This window comes from Bos mutus, chromosome 6, assembly GCF_027580195.1.
Source record: "Bos mutus isolate GX-2022 chromosome 6, NWIPB_WYAK_1.1, whole genome shotgun sequence".
NCBI classification, from domain to species: domain Eukaryota; kingdom Metazoa; phylum Chordata; class Mammalia; order Artiodactyla; family Bovidae; genus Bos; species Bos mutus.
In genome coordinates, this window is record NC_091622.1 from 97,192,442 (window position 1) to 97,209,891 (window position 17,450).

Below are 17,450 nucleotides of genomic sequence, written 5' to 3' on the forward strand. Positions count from 1 at the left end.
CTAAGATAAACACAATTCCCACCTAATAGACCCACTGTCAACCTTATGAGTAGCCCCTTCTAGGCTCACTCCCAACATTTTCAGGGTCCAGGCCAAGAGAAGAGGTAGGGCCCCTTAGCTGTGGCCTAACCCCTTCTCTTCCCACGTCTGTCTTCTTTGTGTGGAAATCCAGGCCCAGGCGTCTAAGCTCCTCCCCACACCAACATGGCGACTCTTGGTCTAGGGCTCATGCACTTCCCTTCAGGAGGATAGAGCCTGGGAGAAGCTGGTGCAGACTCTGAAAGTGAGCTCAGAGACACTTGGGCAGGGCATTCCAGGATCCTAGGACCCTAAGGCAAGGTCTAGAAGTGGAAGGAGGTTCCAGGTGGCAAGCCTTTGTGCTCTGTGATCTTCTTGCCCTGCGAGGACAAACACAGCTCTTGAAGGCACAGGAGCCAGGCAGGGACCCGAACCGCCATGGTCTAAATGTGACACCACTGGCTTCTAGCCCTCTCATCTCCTAATGCCTGCCCTTTCAGCGTTCACAACTTAACAGAGCAAAACCTGAAGCTGTCCAGGTACCTGCTTGTAATCACCTTGGTAGAGTGACCTCTTAGAGGAAAAGTCTGGAACTAAAACTGAACTGTGCCACTTTCCTATTACCCTTAAGTGGAAGTCGCTCAGTCGTGTCTGACTCTTTGCGACCCCATGGACTATAGAGTCCATGGAATTGTCCAGGCAAGACTACCGGAGTGGGTAGCCTTTCCCTTCTCCAGGGGATCTTCCCAACCCAGGGATCGAACCCAGGTCTCCCACATTGCAGGCAGATTCTTTACCAGCTGAGTCACAAGGAAAGCCCTATTACCCTTAAGGCCACTATTTTCTCTCTTTTATTAGACTGTATAATGGAAAGCTGAGCAAGCTTGGCTGTCAGGCAAGCTTTTCTTTTGATGGGTTGTCATTAGGATGACCAAGCACAGTGGATCCATCAACTGTAATATTAGTGCTAGGGGACGTCCCTCGTGGTCCAGTGGTTAAGATGCCACATTTCCATTTCAGGAGGTATTGGTTCAATCCCTGGTTGGGGAACTAAGATTCCCACATGCCACACACAGTGGCCAAAAAAATAAATAAAATGATCAGTGCTTGTGTTCTGATTGAAGGTGTCTGACTCTTTGGGACCACATGGACTGTAGCCCACCAGGCTCCTCTGTCCATGGGATTCTCCAGGCAAGAATAAGGAGTGGGTTGCCATTTCCTCCTCCAGGGAATCTTTCCAACCCAGGGACTGAATACGGGTCTCCTGCTCGACAGGTGGATTCTTTACTATTGTGCCACCTGGGCAACCTTCTGACTGAAGGAGGAGTCTCTAAATCCTGGGTCTCTCATTTACACAATTGCCTGTTTGAGAAAACTCTGGGTTTCTTTGCACAAACATTGCTCTCCGGGAGGTAGTGGAATCAGTGGCAAACCCCAGCCACTAAAAATGGAACAAGGACTGTTGTCCTCAGAGGACCACAGAGGGGATGGGAATTCCATCCAGGAGAGGGACTCTCTAAGGAGTGCTGCTGAAATGGCACAAGACTGGGCTCTGAGTGAGCATCTTCTTCTGTTTTTCAAGATGCCCCTCCCACTTGGCACAGAACAGCAAGGTCTGAGACCCGATGTGGCAGCGCCACCCGTGATGGGACCCACTGCTCCAGCTCCCGTCTCTATGAGCAAGGACTTGTTCCTTAAGGAATGTGCCTCCTCAATGGGGCCTGAATGACAGGATGGGTAAAGCTGGCTTCATGAATGTAGCTCTCTTCCTGTAGTTCAGTGATTCTTTTATTATTATTATTTATTTGAGAGGCTGCATCGGGTCTTAGGGCTTCCCTGGTGGTTCAGTGTTAAAGAGCCCGCTTGCATTGCAGGAGATGCGGGTTCAATCTCTGGGTCAGGAAGATGCCCTGGAGGAGGGCATGGCTACCCACTCCAGTACTCTTGCCTGGAGAATCCCATGGATAGAGGAGCCTGGCGGGCTTCAGTTCATGGGGTTGCAAAGAGTTGGACAAGACTGAGCGGCTGAACAACAAACTTCATATGTTGAAATCTAATCCTCAAGGTAATGAAGGGCTTCGGGAGGTGAGTAAGTCACAAAAGAGAAGCCCTCATGAAGAGAATTAGGGCTCTTATGAGGGAGACCCCAGAGAGCTCTCTTGCCCCTTCTGCCCTGTGAGAATACAAGAAGACAACTATCTAGGAACCAGGAAGCAGGCTCTCACCAGACACCAAATCTTCCAGTGCCTTGATCTTGGGCTTCCCAGCCTCCAAAACTGTGAGAAGTAAGTGTCTGTTGCGTAAGCCACCTGGTCATCAGTATTTTTGTTATAGTAGTGCAACAGACTGACAGTACTTCTATTCCCAACTTTCTATTTACATTTTGTTTATTTGTTTTCTCATAGGGAAAATGGAAGGCATGGGTTAACTGATTTGTAAAAAGCTCCCAAACTCAAGGGCTCGATAGATGTCTATGAAGTGACAGGCATAATAAATATTCTTGCCCCCATCCTTATCTAACTTTTCATCCTTCAGGTCGTGGCTTGGGAGTTAGTTCCTTCCAGCCTGCAGGGTGGGCTAGGAGACCCCTCTCTGTGTTCCCATGGTGCCTTACTCTACCCTATTATATATCAGTCTCCTCCCTGTAGAATATAATTATCTGTAAGTTAATTTGTGGGTTCCCTGCTAGTCTGCAAACTCTGGGGGAACTGAGACCAATCTTTAAGACTGTATCCTCGGCTCTGACTTCCAGCAGGAGCTCAATGATACATGAAATGATACTGTGAATGAATGATTTCTGATACTGCAATCCTTCGGTCACTGAACTGGTAATGATAGATGTTCTCAGACATCTATTCAGGGAACATGCTGAAACAGTCTTTGTTCTTCTGCCTGCCTTTAGAGATAGTCTTTGGACATATGTACCACGAGTATACACCTAATGAATCATATTACCACATTGTTTAAAAGGGAAAACTTGAAAAAAATTTTCTATTTTTATGCTCAGAGAAACCACACTATTATACTCGGCTCGCTTCTCATGAATAAAATAGAAGATCCTCTGCCTTCTCATCTGAGCTCTTCAAATTAATCTAAGGTCTGATTGTCCCAAAGCATTACTAATTGTATAGCAACATCATTTATATCACAAAATTGGAAACGACATACATATCCTGTCGCGGAGTGATGGTTAAATAAACTCTGACACTCAGTGAACCCATGCAGCCTTTGATAATGGTGCCTAACATAATCTGAAGTTAAAAGGCAAGACATAAAATTACATAAGCAGTATGACTTTCATCATGTAAAAATATGTCAAATGTATGCATAAATGTAGAAGATATTATAGAATCTAAACTGCGGTTGTGTTTACGTGTTAGAACGGTGGGTGATTTTCTTTCTACTTCTCCGAATTCTGCAGATTGTTCTATTTTACCCTCATGATAAAAAAATTAGAATCAAGAAGTCATTTAATTGCAAGCATCTTATTATTTTCTGCTATAAAACTTTTGGCTATCGATAACTTGTTGCATCCGCCTGAAAGAACTGTATGGAGGAGACAAAGAACAGCCTGTGATGAAGCCAACAGAAGCGAAGGTTCGCAGACTTCCCTGGTGGTCCTGTGATTAAGAATCCTCCTTCTAATGCTGGGGACAAAATGTCTGATCCCTGGTTGGGGAACTAAGGTCGTCCCACATGCTGGCAACTAATCTCAGGCATCACAATTCCTGAGCCCACCACAGCAAAGACCCAGCACACCTTAAAAAAAAGAAAGCAGGGGGTGGACTGGAGTAGCTCCTGCCTAGGGCGTGAGTCATCATGAATCTATACTATGTGCCAGGCATTTCCCATCCTTTTTGTTTTCATTATGTCCTCACAAAAGCTGTAAGAGACAGGTACTACTGTTACCCCCATCTTACAGCCAAAACTGAGCCCTGAGAGCAAACTCTTTTGCAAGGCTGTGGAGGTGCTCAAGTGCAGGCCTGTGCAATCTCTCTTCCACCCTCCCTTTTCTCACCACCATCTTCGATGTGAGAAGAGAGGCTAAGGATCAAAGGGGCACATTTCTAAGCCATACTTCCTCTCACGAAAGGAACTTTGCGTCAAAGGTACAGACTCCATTTCCATTATCAGGAGATTCTGTTTGAGAGAACGCTTCAAATGATTCCTGCCTGTCAGTGGAGATGGTATCCAGGGACCATTTGTCCACCATACCAACTCAAGGATCTCACTAGAATGCCGTCCTCAAATCATCTCTCTGTGCACATAAATCCATTGTTTTGGGGGCAAGGAATCTATTTATAAGTGCTCTCATCGTGGCCAACTCTGCTGATTTAAACCAACATGAGCTTCCCTGGTGGCTCAGATGGTAAAGAATCTGCCTACAGTGCCTGAGACCTGGGTTCGATCTCTGGGTCAGGTAGATCCCCTGGAGAGGGCAATGGCAACCCACTCCAGTATTCTGGAGAATCCCATGCACAGAGGAGCCTCGTGGGCTGCAGTCCACAGGGGCGCAGAGTCGGACATGACGGAGCAACTAACATGAACACATTGTTGCCAACTCTGCGGATCTCCAAGCCGGCTTCCTAGTGGAAATGTGAACCTTGGATGCTCCCCACTTGCCGCACGAACCTTGGATGCTCCCCACTTGCCGCACAGTGACAGGCAGGCTATCACCGGCGGGTTGCTGAAAGGAGATTCACCCTGTAAACGCTGATGGGCTGAAACCGCTCAGCTGACACCATGCGTGCACACAAGCACTCTGAGGCTCTTTGTTACCCGGGCATGTTTTCTCTGCACAGAAACCTTCCGGTGTTACCATTTCCAGGAGTGGGGGAGGGGAGAATTCCCGGAGCACACAGCAGGGGACCTCGAGGGAGGCCAGTCCCGCTGGAGTCCAGTGTGTCACTAAAATAAAGCAAATCCTCTCTGCCCTCCTCGCCAGCCCAGGGAAACATGGACGAGCGAGTGAGGAAAACAACAGAAACATTCCATGAAATCAGTCACGCAGATGGGTCGGAAAGAAACGACAAGTGGGCTTACAGGAACTCCATTTCAAAATCAAGGTCAAATTCAAAACAAATGTGTGAACAGAGAAAAACATCATGATCAAAAGGGAATGAATCAACAGAGAGCGACCCTAAGAAGATCCAATCTGCAGGGGAACTGCCTGGGGATATTATTACACCCCACTGGGCTCTGACTCTGGGTCCTGTCCCTCAGGGACATCAATGGTGATTGCTCACTTACTTTCTCTGGAACCGGACCACAGGGTCAGCCAGCAAGTCGGTGACGTCAAGCTTCCTCCCCTTCTCAATGACGTCCCGATGCTTGCGGACAAACAGCCAGCCGATGTGGGAGAAGAAGAAGCCCCGGCGGGCATTGTGTGGGTCAGCGTCCGTCTCCGAGTACTTGTGATGGACTCGGTGGTCCCTCGACCACTCGAAGATGTCATTCTGCAGGGAGAAGGCAGACCTGAGTGAAGGGATCAAGCACCCCGGTGTTTCCTGAAAGTTCCCCAATTTCCCCCACCCCCTGCCTACTCCCACCCCCACTTCCATCCTCACCACTGGCAGACTTGCTCCCATCCTCAGCTCACAGTCTCTCAACCTCAAGTTCAATCCCCGGGGGTTGGTTTGGGGTGGTTTTCACCCAAACAGAAACACATCCTCACTTAGTAGGCATCTTAGCTCATCCTTGCATGTGTGCTAAGTCACTTCAGTCATGTTTAACTCTGTGAGACCTTATGGACTGCAGCCCGCCAGGCTCCTCTGTGCGTGGGATTCTCCAGGCAAGAATACTGGAGTGGGTTGCCATGCCCTCCTCCAGGGGATCTTCTCCACCCAGGGACTGAACCCAGGTTTCCTGCATTGCAGGCAGATTCTTTATTGACTGAGCCACGAGGGAATTAGGATGTGCCCACTGTAGGAGGTTCCGGCTTGTTGAGTGAACCAGTAAGGAAGCCAGAAGAAAGTTCTGGTGGGGACTACTGAAGCCCACTGGGAGATCATTCATGTCCAGAAAAGAGACATTCATCCTCAAGGAAAGGGGCAACCCTGAGTATAGAAGGGGATTAGTTCTTGGCCTGACTCTCTCTGTCCTTCGTCCTTCTCTTCAATGGGCTTCCTGCCCAACACACCAGAGAAGAGGAAGTCAGTAAGTAAAAACCCAAAGAGCTGCTTGACCAAATCTCTGCAAAATGCCAAGGCACAAATAATATTGTCTGAGGACTGCTCTAACAGTGTGTCACAGACAGGAAGGAGGGGACTTGGCTCTTTGAGGAATCTGGTCTGCTTGGCAGCATCCCATGTGGAGAGGCAGGCGGCACTCACTGGAATCCCAAGAGAGACTCTGGTGCCCAGAGAAGCAGACACGTCGGAGTCCAGCAGATTCTGCCAAACCCACAGATGGGGCGGGGCTCAGGCACACATGGGGGATCAGCTGTTGACCTCATGATGGGAGACAGTGTCAGGGTCCGGAGGTTGTAGGTGAGCTATCTGAGGAAGTATTTCAGCTGAAACTGTTAATGAAACAGCTATAGCCATGGGCCAGAGAGATCTATAAATTTTTTCAGCTTATACTCTGTTTTGCTTTTATTTGATAATGCTTTCAAAACTTTGAGAATGGCAAATTAAGTCAGGAAGTAGCATTTTTGATAGGAAAATTGCAGCTGACCCTCGAACAACATGGGTTTGAATTGCACAGGTCCACTTATACACAGATATCTTTCAATAGGAAATGCTATAGTACTTCATGGTTTGAGGTTGGTTGACTCTGAGGATGTAAAGGAACCACAGATAGGAAAAGGCAACGAAAAATTATAGGTGGCTTAACATCTGAGTTGTTCAGGGGTCAACTATAATCTGAAAATAAAAATAAATGTATATCGTGTATAAGCCTTTTAAAAAGAGGTAATAATGTTTTATACTGTATTATTCAGTACTGAGTCATGCTTTCATTAGGAATCTGTCATTGCACAGATATTGGTTTCTTCCTAATGATGAGAAGAGAGAGAACTGCTTTATTCTCAAAGTTTTAACAGTTCTTTTAATCAGAAAAGGATTTATGGAGTTTTGTATGTGTGTGTGTCTCTGGCTTACCCAGTGCTGGTGGAAGGTGATTCAATCTTGTTTAACTTATAACTTTAAAAATTTGCTTAACACTTTGGTAATGGGACAAAGAGGGAAAGTAGAAAGACCTTAAGAAGGATATGCTCAGCTTTGAATACAAATAGGAAAAAAAGGTGCTTAGAAGTCTGTGTAAGGTGAAAATTATAGCTTGGCTTACTGTGATAAGAAAGAGGTCTTTAAATTTTACCAGTGTGTTGAAACACAGTGGTTGGAAAGAGTGAAAGCATTCATTACTTATAATCACAGAATCGAGTCAGGAAGGAATTGCAAATGTCAAGATCACTGCAGCCTGGGGAATAATTTATTACTTTTTCATCCAATGTATTGCTTTTATTGCAAACCCATCTGAACATAGGAAGAAGGGGGAACACTCTGTCCCCAGTTCACAGATGGCAAAATTAAGGCTTAGAAGATATGTATTCAAGTTCATCTAGTAAGTTTAATCACGGAACAAAGATGGAGCTCTTACTGTTCTTAGTTCACATTCATTTCAACAAGATATTTCCCTTATCCTTCAAGTTCAGGGGAGAGGGAATCTTTGAAAGAGAAGTCTCATTTTTCTTGTTAAAAGGTTATGTTGACTCTTGAATTTATTAAAATGCAATTTTATAAAAACTAAGTGGAGAGCTCTAAAGGGCTAGAAACATTATTCTTATAAAATTAAGCATGATATAACAACAACAAGAGAGTGAAAATGAGGACAAGTTGCAGCAGAGATGTTTCTTTAATTTCTCTCACCTTGGAGACCTTCCCTACAGAAGCTACTCTGAGTGAAGCAATGGAATGAAGCAAGGATTTTGGCCACATTCCAAATAATTGAGCATACAATCGAGCCCAAATACTTTATGATGTACTTCGAAAAATCTTTTATTTATTTTTTACTCTAAAATTGAGTCCAATGAAAAAGTGACTCAAAGAACAAGACATAAGCCAACAATAGGACAGAAAGGAAGCAAGAGTCACACGCTAATCCCTAGGGTTTTTTTCTTCTTACTTCTCTGCATTTTGTTTCCACACTTCAGGTTGGGTATGGAAGCCAATATGGGAACAGCATTCGTGTTTGATGAAAAGGTGTGTGCACCAAGGGTGTGTCTGGTACAATTAATAAGTAAGGAAGTGAAAGCGGAGGGCTGATAAGAGATGGCAGCCTTCCGTCAATGAACTGTCCGTCAAGCCTGCATATTCCGTCTGCCCATTCTCTGTGTGCACATTTCAGCAGAAACATGATGTTGACTCCAGCAGCAATTTCTGAAGTCGAAATACATACACTTTCTCACCAATCAATTAAAAATGATGCAACTTAGAGCTTGTACTCCTGGTCGGTTCTGGTAGATTACGGTCTTAGTACCCCATTACCTTCAAAAGTGGGCATTCACCACGTGTTTACTGATCATTCCTGACAGAGGAAAAGACTGAAGGCAGGAGGAGAGGGATGACAGAGGATGAGATGGTTGGATGGCATCACCGACTCGACGGACATGAGTTTTGAGCAAGCTCCGGGAGTTGGTTATGGACAGGAAAGCCTGGCATGCTGCAGTCCATGGGGTCGCCAAGAGTCGGATATGACTGAGCGACTGACCTGAACCCGACAGAGGATTGGTGGTGGTGAAGGGGGCTACATTAGTTCTAAGAGCGCTGGCTGTAACTGAGGCACAGGTGGGCGTAGGGCGGGAGGAGCGGGAGAGGAAGAGAGCCTATCAGGAGTGCATCCCTCGGTGGCGGGTTTATTATCTGAGGGTCTGTACGGGGTCCTACTCTGTGCTGTCCACGACACATACAGTGCAAGCCACACGTGTGACTTGCATTTCCCTAGTAACTGCACTAAAACAGTGAAATTAGACCAGTGAAATCAATTTTACTCATATATCTTTACTAAACAGACTACATCCAAAATGTCATTCAATATATTATTAGCATAAAATCATTAACGAAATATTTTCCAGGACTTTTTTCTGGACCAGTTCTTCGAAACTGGGTATTTTACACTTCCAGCATACCTCAGTTTGGACCATCCACATTTCTAGTGTTACACACTTCAGCTGCCACGTGTGGCTGGTGCTGACCATAGTGGACAGGGCAGGTTTAACCCATGACTTGGGCTCTTTTCTATATGTGTTATACTTTTAAAGATTTTTAAAAAGTCAAAGTTGCTTATGGATGACAGTGAGAAACTGGCATAAATCAAATGAAAGGCGAATGCACTGCACATATCAGACGTACTAAAATGGTGCGATTTGTTTTCTGGAGTTTATCTCAGGGAAATAATCACGGCTGTGTGCAAATGCTTAATCACAAAGATGTTCACTGAACTTGGAAAAACCCTGATTTTCCACATAACAGGATTTTACTTACTACCTTGTGATACATTCATTAATTGAATACTATTTGTGTGTGTGTCCATAGAAATTTTCTGGAGAGAAACATGAAGTACACAGTCTTAGGGTTACAGGAAGGAAGGAAGACTGGAAGGTAGGAGAAATACTTTCTATTCTATACTCAGAAATTTTTAACAAGAGCATCTGTTGGTTTTGTATTTCAAACTAGCAAAAAGGGACTTCCCTGGTGGTCCAGTGGTTAAGACTTCACCTTCTAAAGCAGGGGGTGTGGGTTTGATCCCTGGCAGGTGAACTAAGAATCCCCATGCCTCAGGGCCAAAAATAAAAACCCAAACATAAAATAGAAGCAATATTGTAACAAATTCAATAAAGACTTTAAAAATGGTCCACACCAAAAAAATCTTTTTAAAAAACTGACAAAAAAAAAAAGGATACTGCAGTATTGACATGGAGAGGTGAGCTGGAAAGTAGTTAAGTGAAAGACAAAGTACGTGATAGAGTGATGAATGCATTGATTGGGCTTCCCTGGTGGCTCACAGGTAAAGAATCCACCTACCAGTGCAGGAGATGCAGGAGACACGGGTTTGGCCCCCGGGTCAGGAAGATCCCCTGCAGGAGGAAATGGTGCCCCACTCCAGTGTTCTTGCCTAGAGAATCCCATGGACAGAGGAGTCGGGGGGGGCCGCAGTCCATAGGGTCGCAAAGAGTCAGACACGAAAGAGCATGAACTCAGGAATGAATGGATTCTTGATAAAAATATGTATTTAAGCGTAGAAAAACGTTAAAGTATATGTCAATCTATTTATAGCTGTTCTCCCTAGAAAGTGGGGCAGTGGATGACTTTTAACTTTTTTCTTTGTTTGTTGTATTTTCTACATTTTTAAAACAATCAAGTTTTTCTTCTGTAATATGAGGGTAACAAAGTATTTTTAAGTTTCTATGTGCCTGAACCAAAACAATCAGCTTCTGCCACCAGCCCCATGTTAGGAAAAAATGATGAGGCAGTAATACTCATCTAGCAAGGCAGTCAGTGATGCATCTTTATACCACGCTTCTTTGATCTCTATTCTTATGAGCACTGATCAACCTATCCCAACTCAAGTACAGGGACAGTGCCCTCGCTGAAACCCACCCTGGATCCTGTACCTTTATCACGTCACTCCATCATAGATAATGTCCCTAACCGGGTCCCTGCTGAGACTGTAGAAATGGAAATTGATCCTGTGATCAATTATGTGATATTACTCCATAAGCTCAGCCTTTGCGTGTTCTCTGGGACTTGAGTAATCAATCTCAAAAGCTCCACTGAAGCAGATTAGGAAGAACCTGCTGAATCAGAACTACTTTTCTCCCAATCTCCTTTTATATTGAAAATAAATTCTTGAGTCTAATCCTCTAAATGGCAGTAGGGGAACCTGTCTTTTAAGGCCCACCTCATTTGCTCTGGGTAATAAGATGAAGGCCAAGTGTGAACAGCACTGGGCTTGTCCCAGTCAACAGATCTAAGACCAGAATCATTTTTTTTAACTTTTCATTTTGTATGGGAGTACAGTAGATGAACAGTGTGATAGTTTCAGGTGGACAGCAAAGGGACTTAGCCATACATATACATGTATCCATTCTCCCCCAAACTCCACCACCCCCGCCATCCAGGCGGCCACATAACATTGAGCAGAGTTCCTTGCTGAGACTGGCATCACTGGCTGCCTTTCCCCTAGAGGTACTGCAAACAGATGCATGCTTTTGACCAGACACCCGTGTGGCTGTTCCGTCCCCTAATTTAATTGTGTGACTGCTTACAATTCCAAAAGGGAACGTCTACCAGGTGGTCTCAAAACACACCCCCAGGTAATTCCAACTTGTATTTGTAATACACCTTCATTTCCAGTCAGCAGTGAAAAAGAAACCAGGGCCAACATGTCAGCTTTGAACTGGCAAGTTTTAGATTAGAGTGTGTGTGTGTGTGTGAGTCTTTTGTGAGTAACGGCATCCTGTCTGAGAAAGAAGCCATTTTATCAAGGGGGTCAAACAGGGAAAGACGCTGTGGCCGCCACTCTTCAGGGACCCGAAGGCTCATTCGAAACAGACTTTATCTCTGTCTCCAAGTCTGAATCTCATCTCCCCCAGTTCAGATGACAACACTGCGCTATTCAAACAGTGAAGGACGTTCGGTGCTTTCCCCACAGTTGATACCGGGTCAGTATTGATTTCCCTCCAGATAACACTGACAATCTGTAAGAAGGGCCCAGAAAGTCCCCAAGAAGGCCTGGCGTCAGCCTTCACCACCTGGCAAATGGCAGCTTCGACAGAACAAGTCCCCACCTGCCGTCTGGCCCTCACGTAAGCCTGGGGAAGTTTCAGAAGCCGGTGAACGTTGAAAAACCAGTTTTAGCATTTAAAAAGTGTTTGCTGACAGAACGTAAAGACTGCAGGGGTGAGTCATGTTTTCTTTTATTCCTCCAGTACTTAAATTCTTACACAAAGAATATATTTGTGTAAGACATATTTTTAAGACACATTTTTAAGATGGCTTGGGCAGTCCTCTTGGTAGACTTCTCTGGTAGCTCAATGGTAAAGAACTCGCCTGCCATCAAGGTGACATAAGAGACGTGGGTTCCATCCCTGGGTTGGGAAGATCCCCTGGAGCGGGGCATGGAAACCCACTCCAGGATTCTTGGCTAGAGAATCCCATGGACAGAGAAGCCTGGTGGGCTGCAGTCCATGCGGTCGCAAAGAGTCAGACTTAGCACCAGCACCTTGGTACACTCGTTTGCCTTCTGTGAATCTTTCCAGTTTGGGTTTTGGATGATTTTGGTCTGTGAGGTGACCACTGTTCAGTCTCCTAACCTAGATCTCTCTCACTCAATGAGTCAAAACTTCAGGGAAGAAAGGACCTAGAAAACAATGACAGTCCAGTCACCACAGATACACCTCACTCCCAGATCTCGGTTTTTAAATACATTCCCCACTGAAAAGGAATCAGAACTCTTCGGTGTAATGGCTGGTGCCAGGACAAAGGCAGGAAAAGCACAAGAGGAACTTGGTATATTTTGTTACAGGAGAAAGTAAGGAATTGCTCCAAAATACGATGGGGACCTGTCAAAAGGACCCAGGAGCCCATCTGCAGTGCTCCCATTGAACACACTGGGGTACTCTGATGAATAATGTGGGTGCGTTAAGATGAATACTAACAGGAATGGATTAATAAAATAAGAACCCATGAACCCACAATAAATAATTAAGAAGTAAAATGTCAACCAACAAATGTAGAAAAAATAATGGAGCTAGAAAAATCACCATTTTGCAGGTGCCTTGGCAATAACTGATTCAGGCAAGACTCACCAAGGTGTGCTAAAATTACTAAAATCAAAAGGTTGATTAAAATAAAAAACATATTACATCGGCTCATAGGATCTCAGCATAAATTACTCATTAATTACCAATGGAAACATAGTAATCTTACCTTGGAGAAACAGGGTGGACACTACCTTAGCTAAGCGATTTATGTTCATACCATGAATAATATGACAAAGTGATATCATGGGCCTCTTGTCTGATGCTAGGACACAAGATCATTAATGTAGCATTCCTGCCCCAAGTGCCCAATCTGAGTGAAGTTATGAGGAAACTTGAGCAAACCAAAAATGAGGAGTATTCTGCAAAATAATTGGCCTGCATACTTCAAAAATGTCTACCTTCAAAGACCAAGGAACTATTCCAAATAAAAGGGACTAAAGGGACAGGTCAACTCACTGTTATGCAGGATCTTGAGCTGGTTCCTGGGCTAGGACCCTGGATACAGTACTGTATCAACATTAAATTCCCTGGCGTTGGTACAAGCATTGTGTCACTGTGAAATGTCTTTCCCATTAGGAAATGCACACTGAAGTGTTTAGGGATGAAGAGGCATGAAGTTGATAGCTTACTTGCAAAGGATTCATGAAAAAATAACACAAAAGAATGCATACTCTACACACAAAGAAAGAATAATAAAGCAAATGAAGCAACATATTAACAATGGGTGAATCTGGGTGACAGGTACACAGGAGTCCTTCATAATGTTTTTGCAACTTTTTTGTCAGTTTGAAATTATTTCAAAATAAAAAGTTAAACCTAAAAAGAAAAAATGTCAAGGGCATCTTTCTTAAAAACCTCAGTTTCCCCCGTTGACTCCATTCGTACTCCACCACCCTTGTTCCCACTTCCATCAGTTTACCTGGGCTCCTGGAAGGGCCCCCTGCCTCTAGTCCTTTCCCTTCCACAATACATTTGATAAACTGTGATCACACTTCACATACTCATTCTCCCCAAATATCTATCATTCTCTTGCTTCTGATCTGACAACTTCACCATATCACTTTTCTCATCAAGCCTAAACACTTCTTCTTAGCAATCAAATAGCTTCAACTGGCCTGATTATTATCTTTCCCACTTTCCCACTTGCTTTAGTTTGATAAATATTTACTGAATGTTGGTATGTGCTAGAAGATAAAGAAGGAACAAGACAATCAAGGCTGTGTCATCAAGGAGTTTACATTTTATGGAGGCATAAACATAAATCAAATCATTTCAGATTGGAATTAGTCCCATGAAGCAGATAAGTATGGGGAGATAAAAGGATGACATTGAGACAGGCAAAGGCTTTCTAATCAGATAATCTTGTTGTTGTTGTTCAGTCACCCAGTGGTGTCCGACTCTTTGCGACCCCATGGACTGCAGCTTGCCAGGCCTCCCTGTCCCTCACCATCTCCCAAAGTTTGCCCAAGTTCATGTCCATTGTACTGGACATATATTCTTAGGCTGGGGGAGATAGGGCAGGACTGAAACAGGGAAGAAGGAATTGTCTCAGGGAGAGGAAAGGAGTTGGCACAGTCCAGGAGTTAAGAGAAGACCAGCATGTCTGGTGGGTGGGGTGCAAGAGTGGTGTAAGATGAGATCTGAGAAGTATTGTGATACAATAAAGATATACCTGTCCCCAGTGGTTCCTGGCAGAGAGCTTCAAAATCTGTTGGAATTTCCTAAATGATAGAAGTGACTTTACTGCATTAATTAGATGACTCAGTACAGACCACTGGATAGCTTCAGGATTGGGGCTGGTCACCAGAAAGATCAAACATATGATTAGAGTGCTGGCACTTTGGGAGGAGAAGGGGACTGGAGATCGAGCTTGGTAACATGGCCAAGGATTTAATCAACCCAGCCTTTGTAATGAAACTCCAGTAAAAGCTCTGGATGCTGAGGTTCAGAGGAACTCCCTGGCTGGTGAACCCACAGATAGGCAGGCAAAGTGAGGCCCCTGACTTCATGGGGAGAGGCGAGGAAGCTCCGCATGAGGAATCCTCCCAGACCTCCCACTGTGTGTCTATTCCATTTGGTTGGTTCTGATTTGTACCCTTTATGATAAAACTGTAAGAGTAAGTATAGCGCTTTCTCTAGTTCTGTGAGTTGTTCTAGCAAATTATTAAACCTGAGGGAATTGTGGGAACTCCTGAATCTGTAGGTATGAGGGGCCTGGAGACTCCTGCTTGTGGCTGGCATATGAAGTAGGGGTGCCCATACGGAGGGGCTTTCCCTTGCGTTGTTTTTTGAATAAGTTACTAAGTCATGTCTGACCCTTTGTGACCCCACGGACTGCAGCACATCAGGCTTCCCTGTCCTTCACTATCTCCCAGAGTTTGCTCAAACTCACGTCCATTGAGTCAGTGATGCCATCCAACCATCTCATCCTCTGCCCCCGCTTCTCCTCCTGCCCTCGATCTTTCCCAGCATCAAGGTCTTTTCCAATGAGTCAGCTCTTTGCATCAGATGGCCAAAGTATTGGGGCTTCAGTTTTAGCATCAGTCCCTCCAATGAATACTCAGGATTGATTTTTTTAGGATTGACTGGTTTGATCCCCTTGCTGTTCAAGGGACTCTCAAGAGTCTTCTCCAGCACTACAATTCAAAAGCATCAACTCTTTGGTGCTCAGCCTTCTTTAAGGTCCAGCTCTCACCATACACGACTACTGGAAAAACCATAGCTTCGACTAGACGGACCTTTGCCAGCAAAGTGGTGTCTTTCCTTGTGTATCTGAAGCCAATGTGAGTGGTTAATTAGAATCATATTGAAGTGCACCCACATGGCGTGGAAAAAGCACTGGTATGTAATAGCCTGACCGTACCAGGCTATCTATGTCATGATAACAAGGTTGGATTTCACTTCAAAGGGACCGCTCAGTCACTCAAATATTTTCTTTTCTTGTTAGAGAGTGGTTTCATTTTCAGTAAGTTCTGTGTGGCTGTGGTATGGAGAAGGGCAACTGCTGGAGGAGGAAGACACGTGTGTGGGGTTTTTGCAGTAGTCCAGGCTGAGACTAGAGAGTGGCAAAAATGAGAAGCATGCAGATACAACTGTGCAGCAGAACCTAAAGAGATGGGCTAAAATATTGGGTGAGGGATGATTGGGGAGCTAGAGAAATCATGGAAGACATCCAGATTTCTGACGGGCAAAACTAGGAGAGAAGTGGTTTCGGGGAGAGGATGGAGTAACAACTTTGATTCAAGGCACACTGGTTTTAAGATGCCTCAGACACATCTGGTGAGAGATGCCATACAGTCCGGTGAGAGATGCCGTACATCTGCAACGCACCACGCCAGTTTTTTCTCCAATCAGACCGATGTTCTACTACTCAGGGACTCGACGCAGTATGTCACAATCATTTCTCTCTCTCAGTGCTATGCTGTGCTAGGTCACTTCTGTCATGTCAGACTCTGTGACACTTTGGTCAGCAGCCTGCCAGGCTCCTGAGTCCGTGGAAGTTTTCCAGGCAAAAATACTAGAGTGGGTTGCCATGCCCTTCTCCAGGGGATCTTCCCAAAGTGAGTGAAGTGAAAGTCTCTCAGTTGTGCCTGACTCTTTTCAATCCCATGGACAAGCCCATGGAATTCTCCAGGCCAGAATACTGGACTGGGTACCTTTCCCTTCTCCAGGGGATCTTCCCAACCCAGAGATTGAACCCAGGTCTCCCACATTGCAGGCAGATTCTTTACCAGCTGAGCCACAAGAGAAGCCCAACCCAGGGATCAAATCTACCTCTCTTATATCTCCCTTTGAAAGTTAGGTTCTTTACCACTAGCACCACCTGAGAAGTCCTTCTCTCTGCTGCTGCTGCTGCTGCTAGGTTGCTTCAATTGTGTCTGACCCTGTGTGACCCCACAGACGGCAGCCCACCAGGCTCTCCCGTCCCTGGGATTCTCCAGGCAAGAACACTGGAGTGGGTTGCCATTTCCTTCTCCAATGCATGAAAGTGAAAAGTGAAAGTGAAGTCACTCAGTCGTGTCCGACTCTTCGCAACCCCATGGACTACAGCCCACCAGGCTCCTCTGTCCACGGGATTTTCCAGGCAAGAGTACTGGAGTGGGGTGCCATTGTTGCTCAAATGTTTCCCTATCTTCCCCTTCTTCCTTGCCAATGCAAATCCTTTTCACCTTTTGAGTTTTCAGCTCAAAAATTTCCTTCTGCATTAGGCTTTATCCTAATACCCTAACCCATACTTCTATTTTTGCAGCCCTAAGAGTCAGTTTGAAGCTTTCAAGCAATTTAATGCCACATCATCTGGATAGAGTCCTTCTTCATTATACATGAATCTAGCCTGCTCTAGCAGATAATAAGTTTCTCATGACAAGGGCCATTTCATTTTCATAGCCTGTGTTCTTCACCAGCGCATAATGGTTTATGCACCTTTAAATTCAAAGAGAATTAACTAGCAGATTTACATAAAAAGCTCTAAAGAATAAATAGGAGAAGATAAAGGGTAATCAAATGTGTTTGCCTTGCAAAAGAGTTTTTAAAAGGTGAAAAATTTCCTCCGGCATATGAAACTATAAGTTTTACTGTTAATTAAAATTCTTGATTCAATGACTTCTGTAGCTATTGTACCTCTGGAGCTTAATAAAGCATATAAAACAGCATCCTTGAAACATTCCTG

At 44.8% G+C, this 17,450-nt stretch overlaps 1 protein-coding gene across 1 annotated transcript in view; it reads right to left on the bottom strand.

The window, feature by feature from the left end:
• The window catches only part of SCD5 (stearoyl-CoA desaturase 5), a 175,809-nt gene that overhangs the window by 40,541 nt on the left and 117,818 nt on the right, over nucleotides 1-17,450 (bottom strand). Inside the window, exon 3 of the mRNA XM_070372591.1 lies at nucleotides 5,269-5,474. Within this exon, the coding sequence (XP_070228692.1) occupies nucleotides 5,269-5,474 (206 nt within the window). The remainder of the gene's footprint in view (nucleotides 1-5,268; nucleotides 5,475-17,450) is intronic.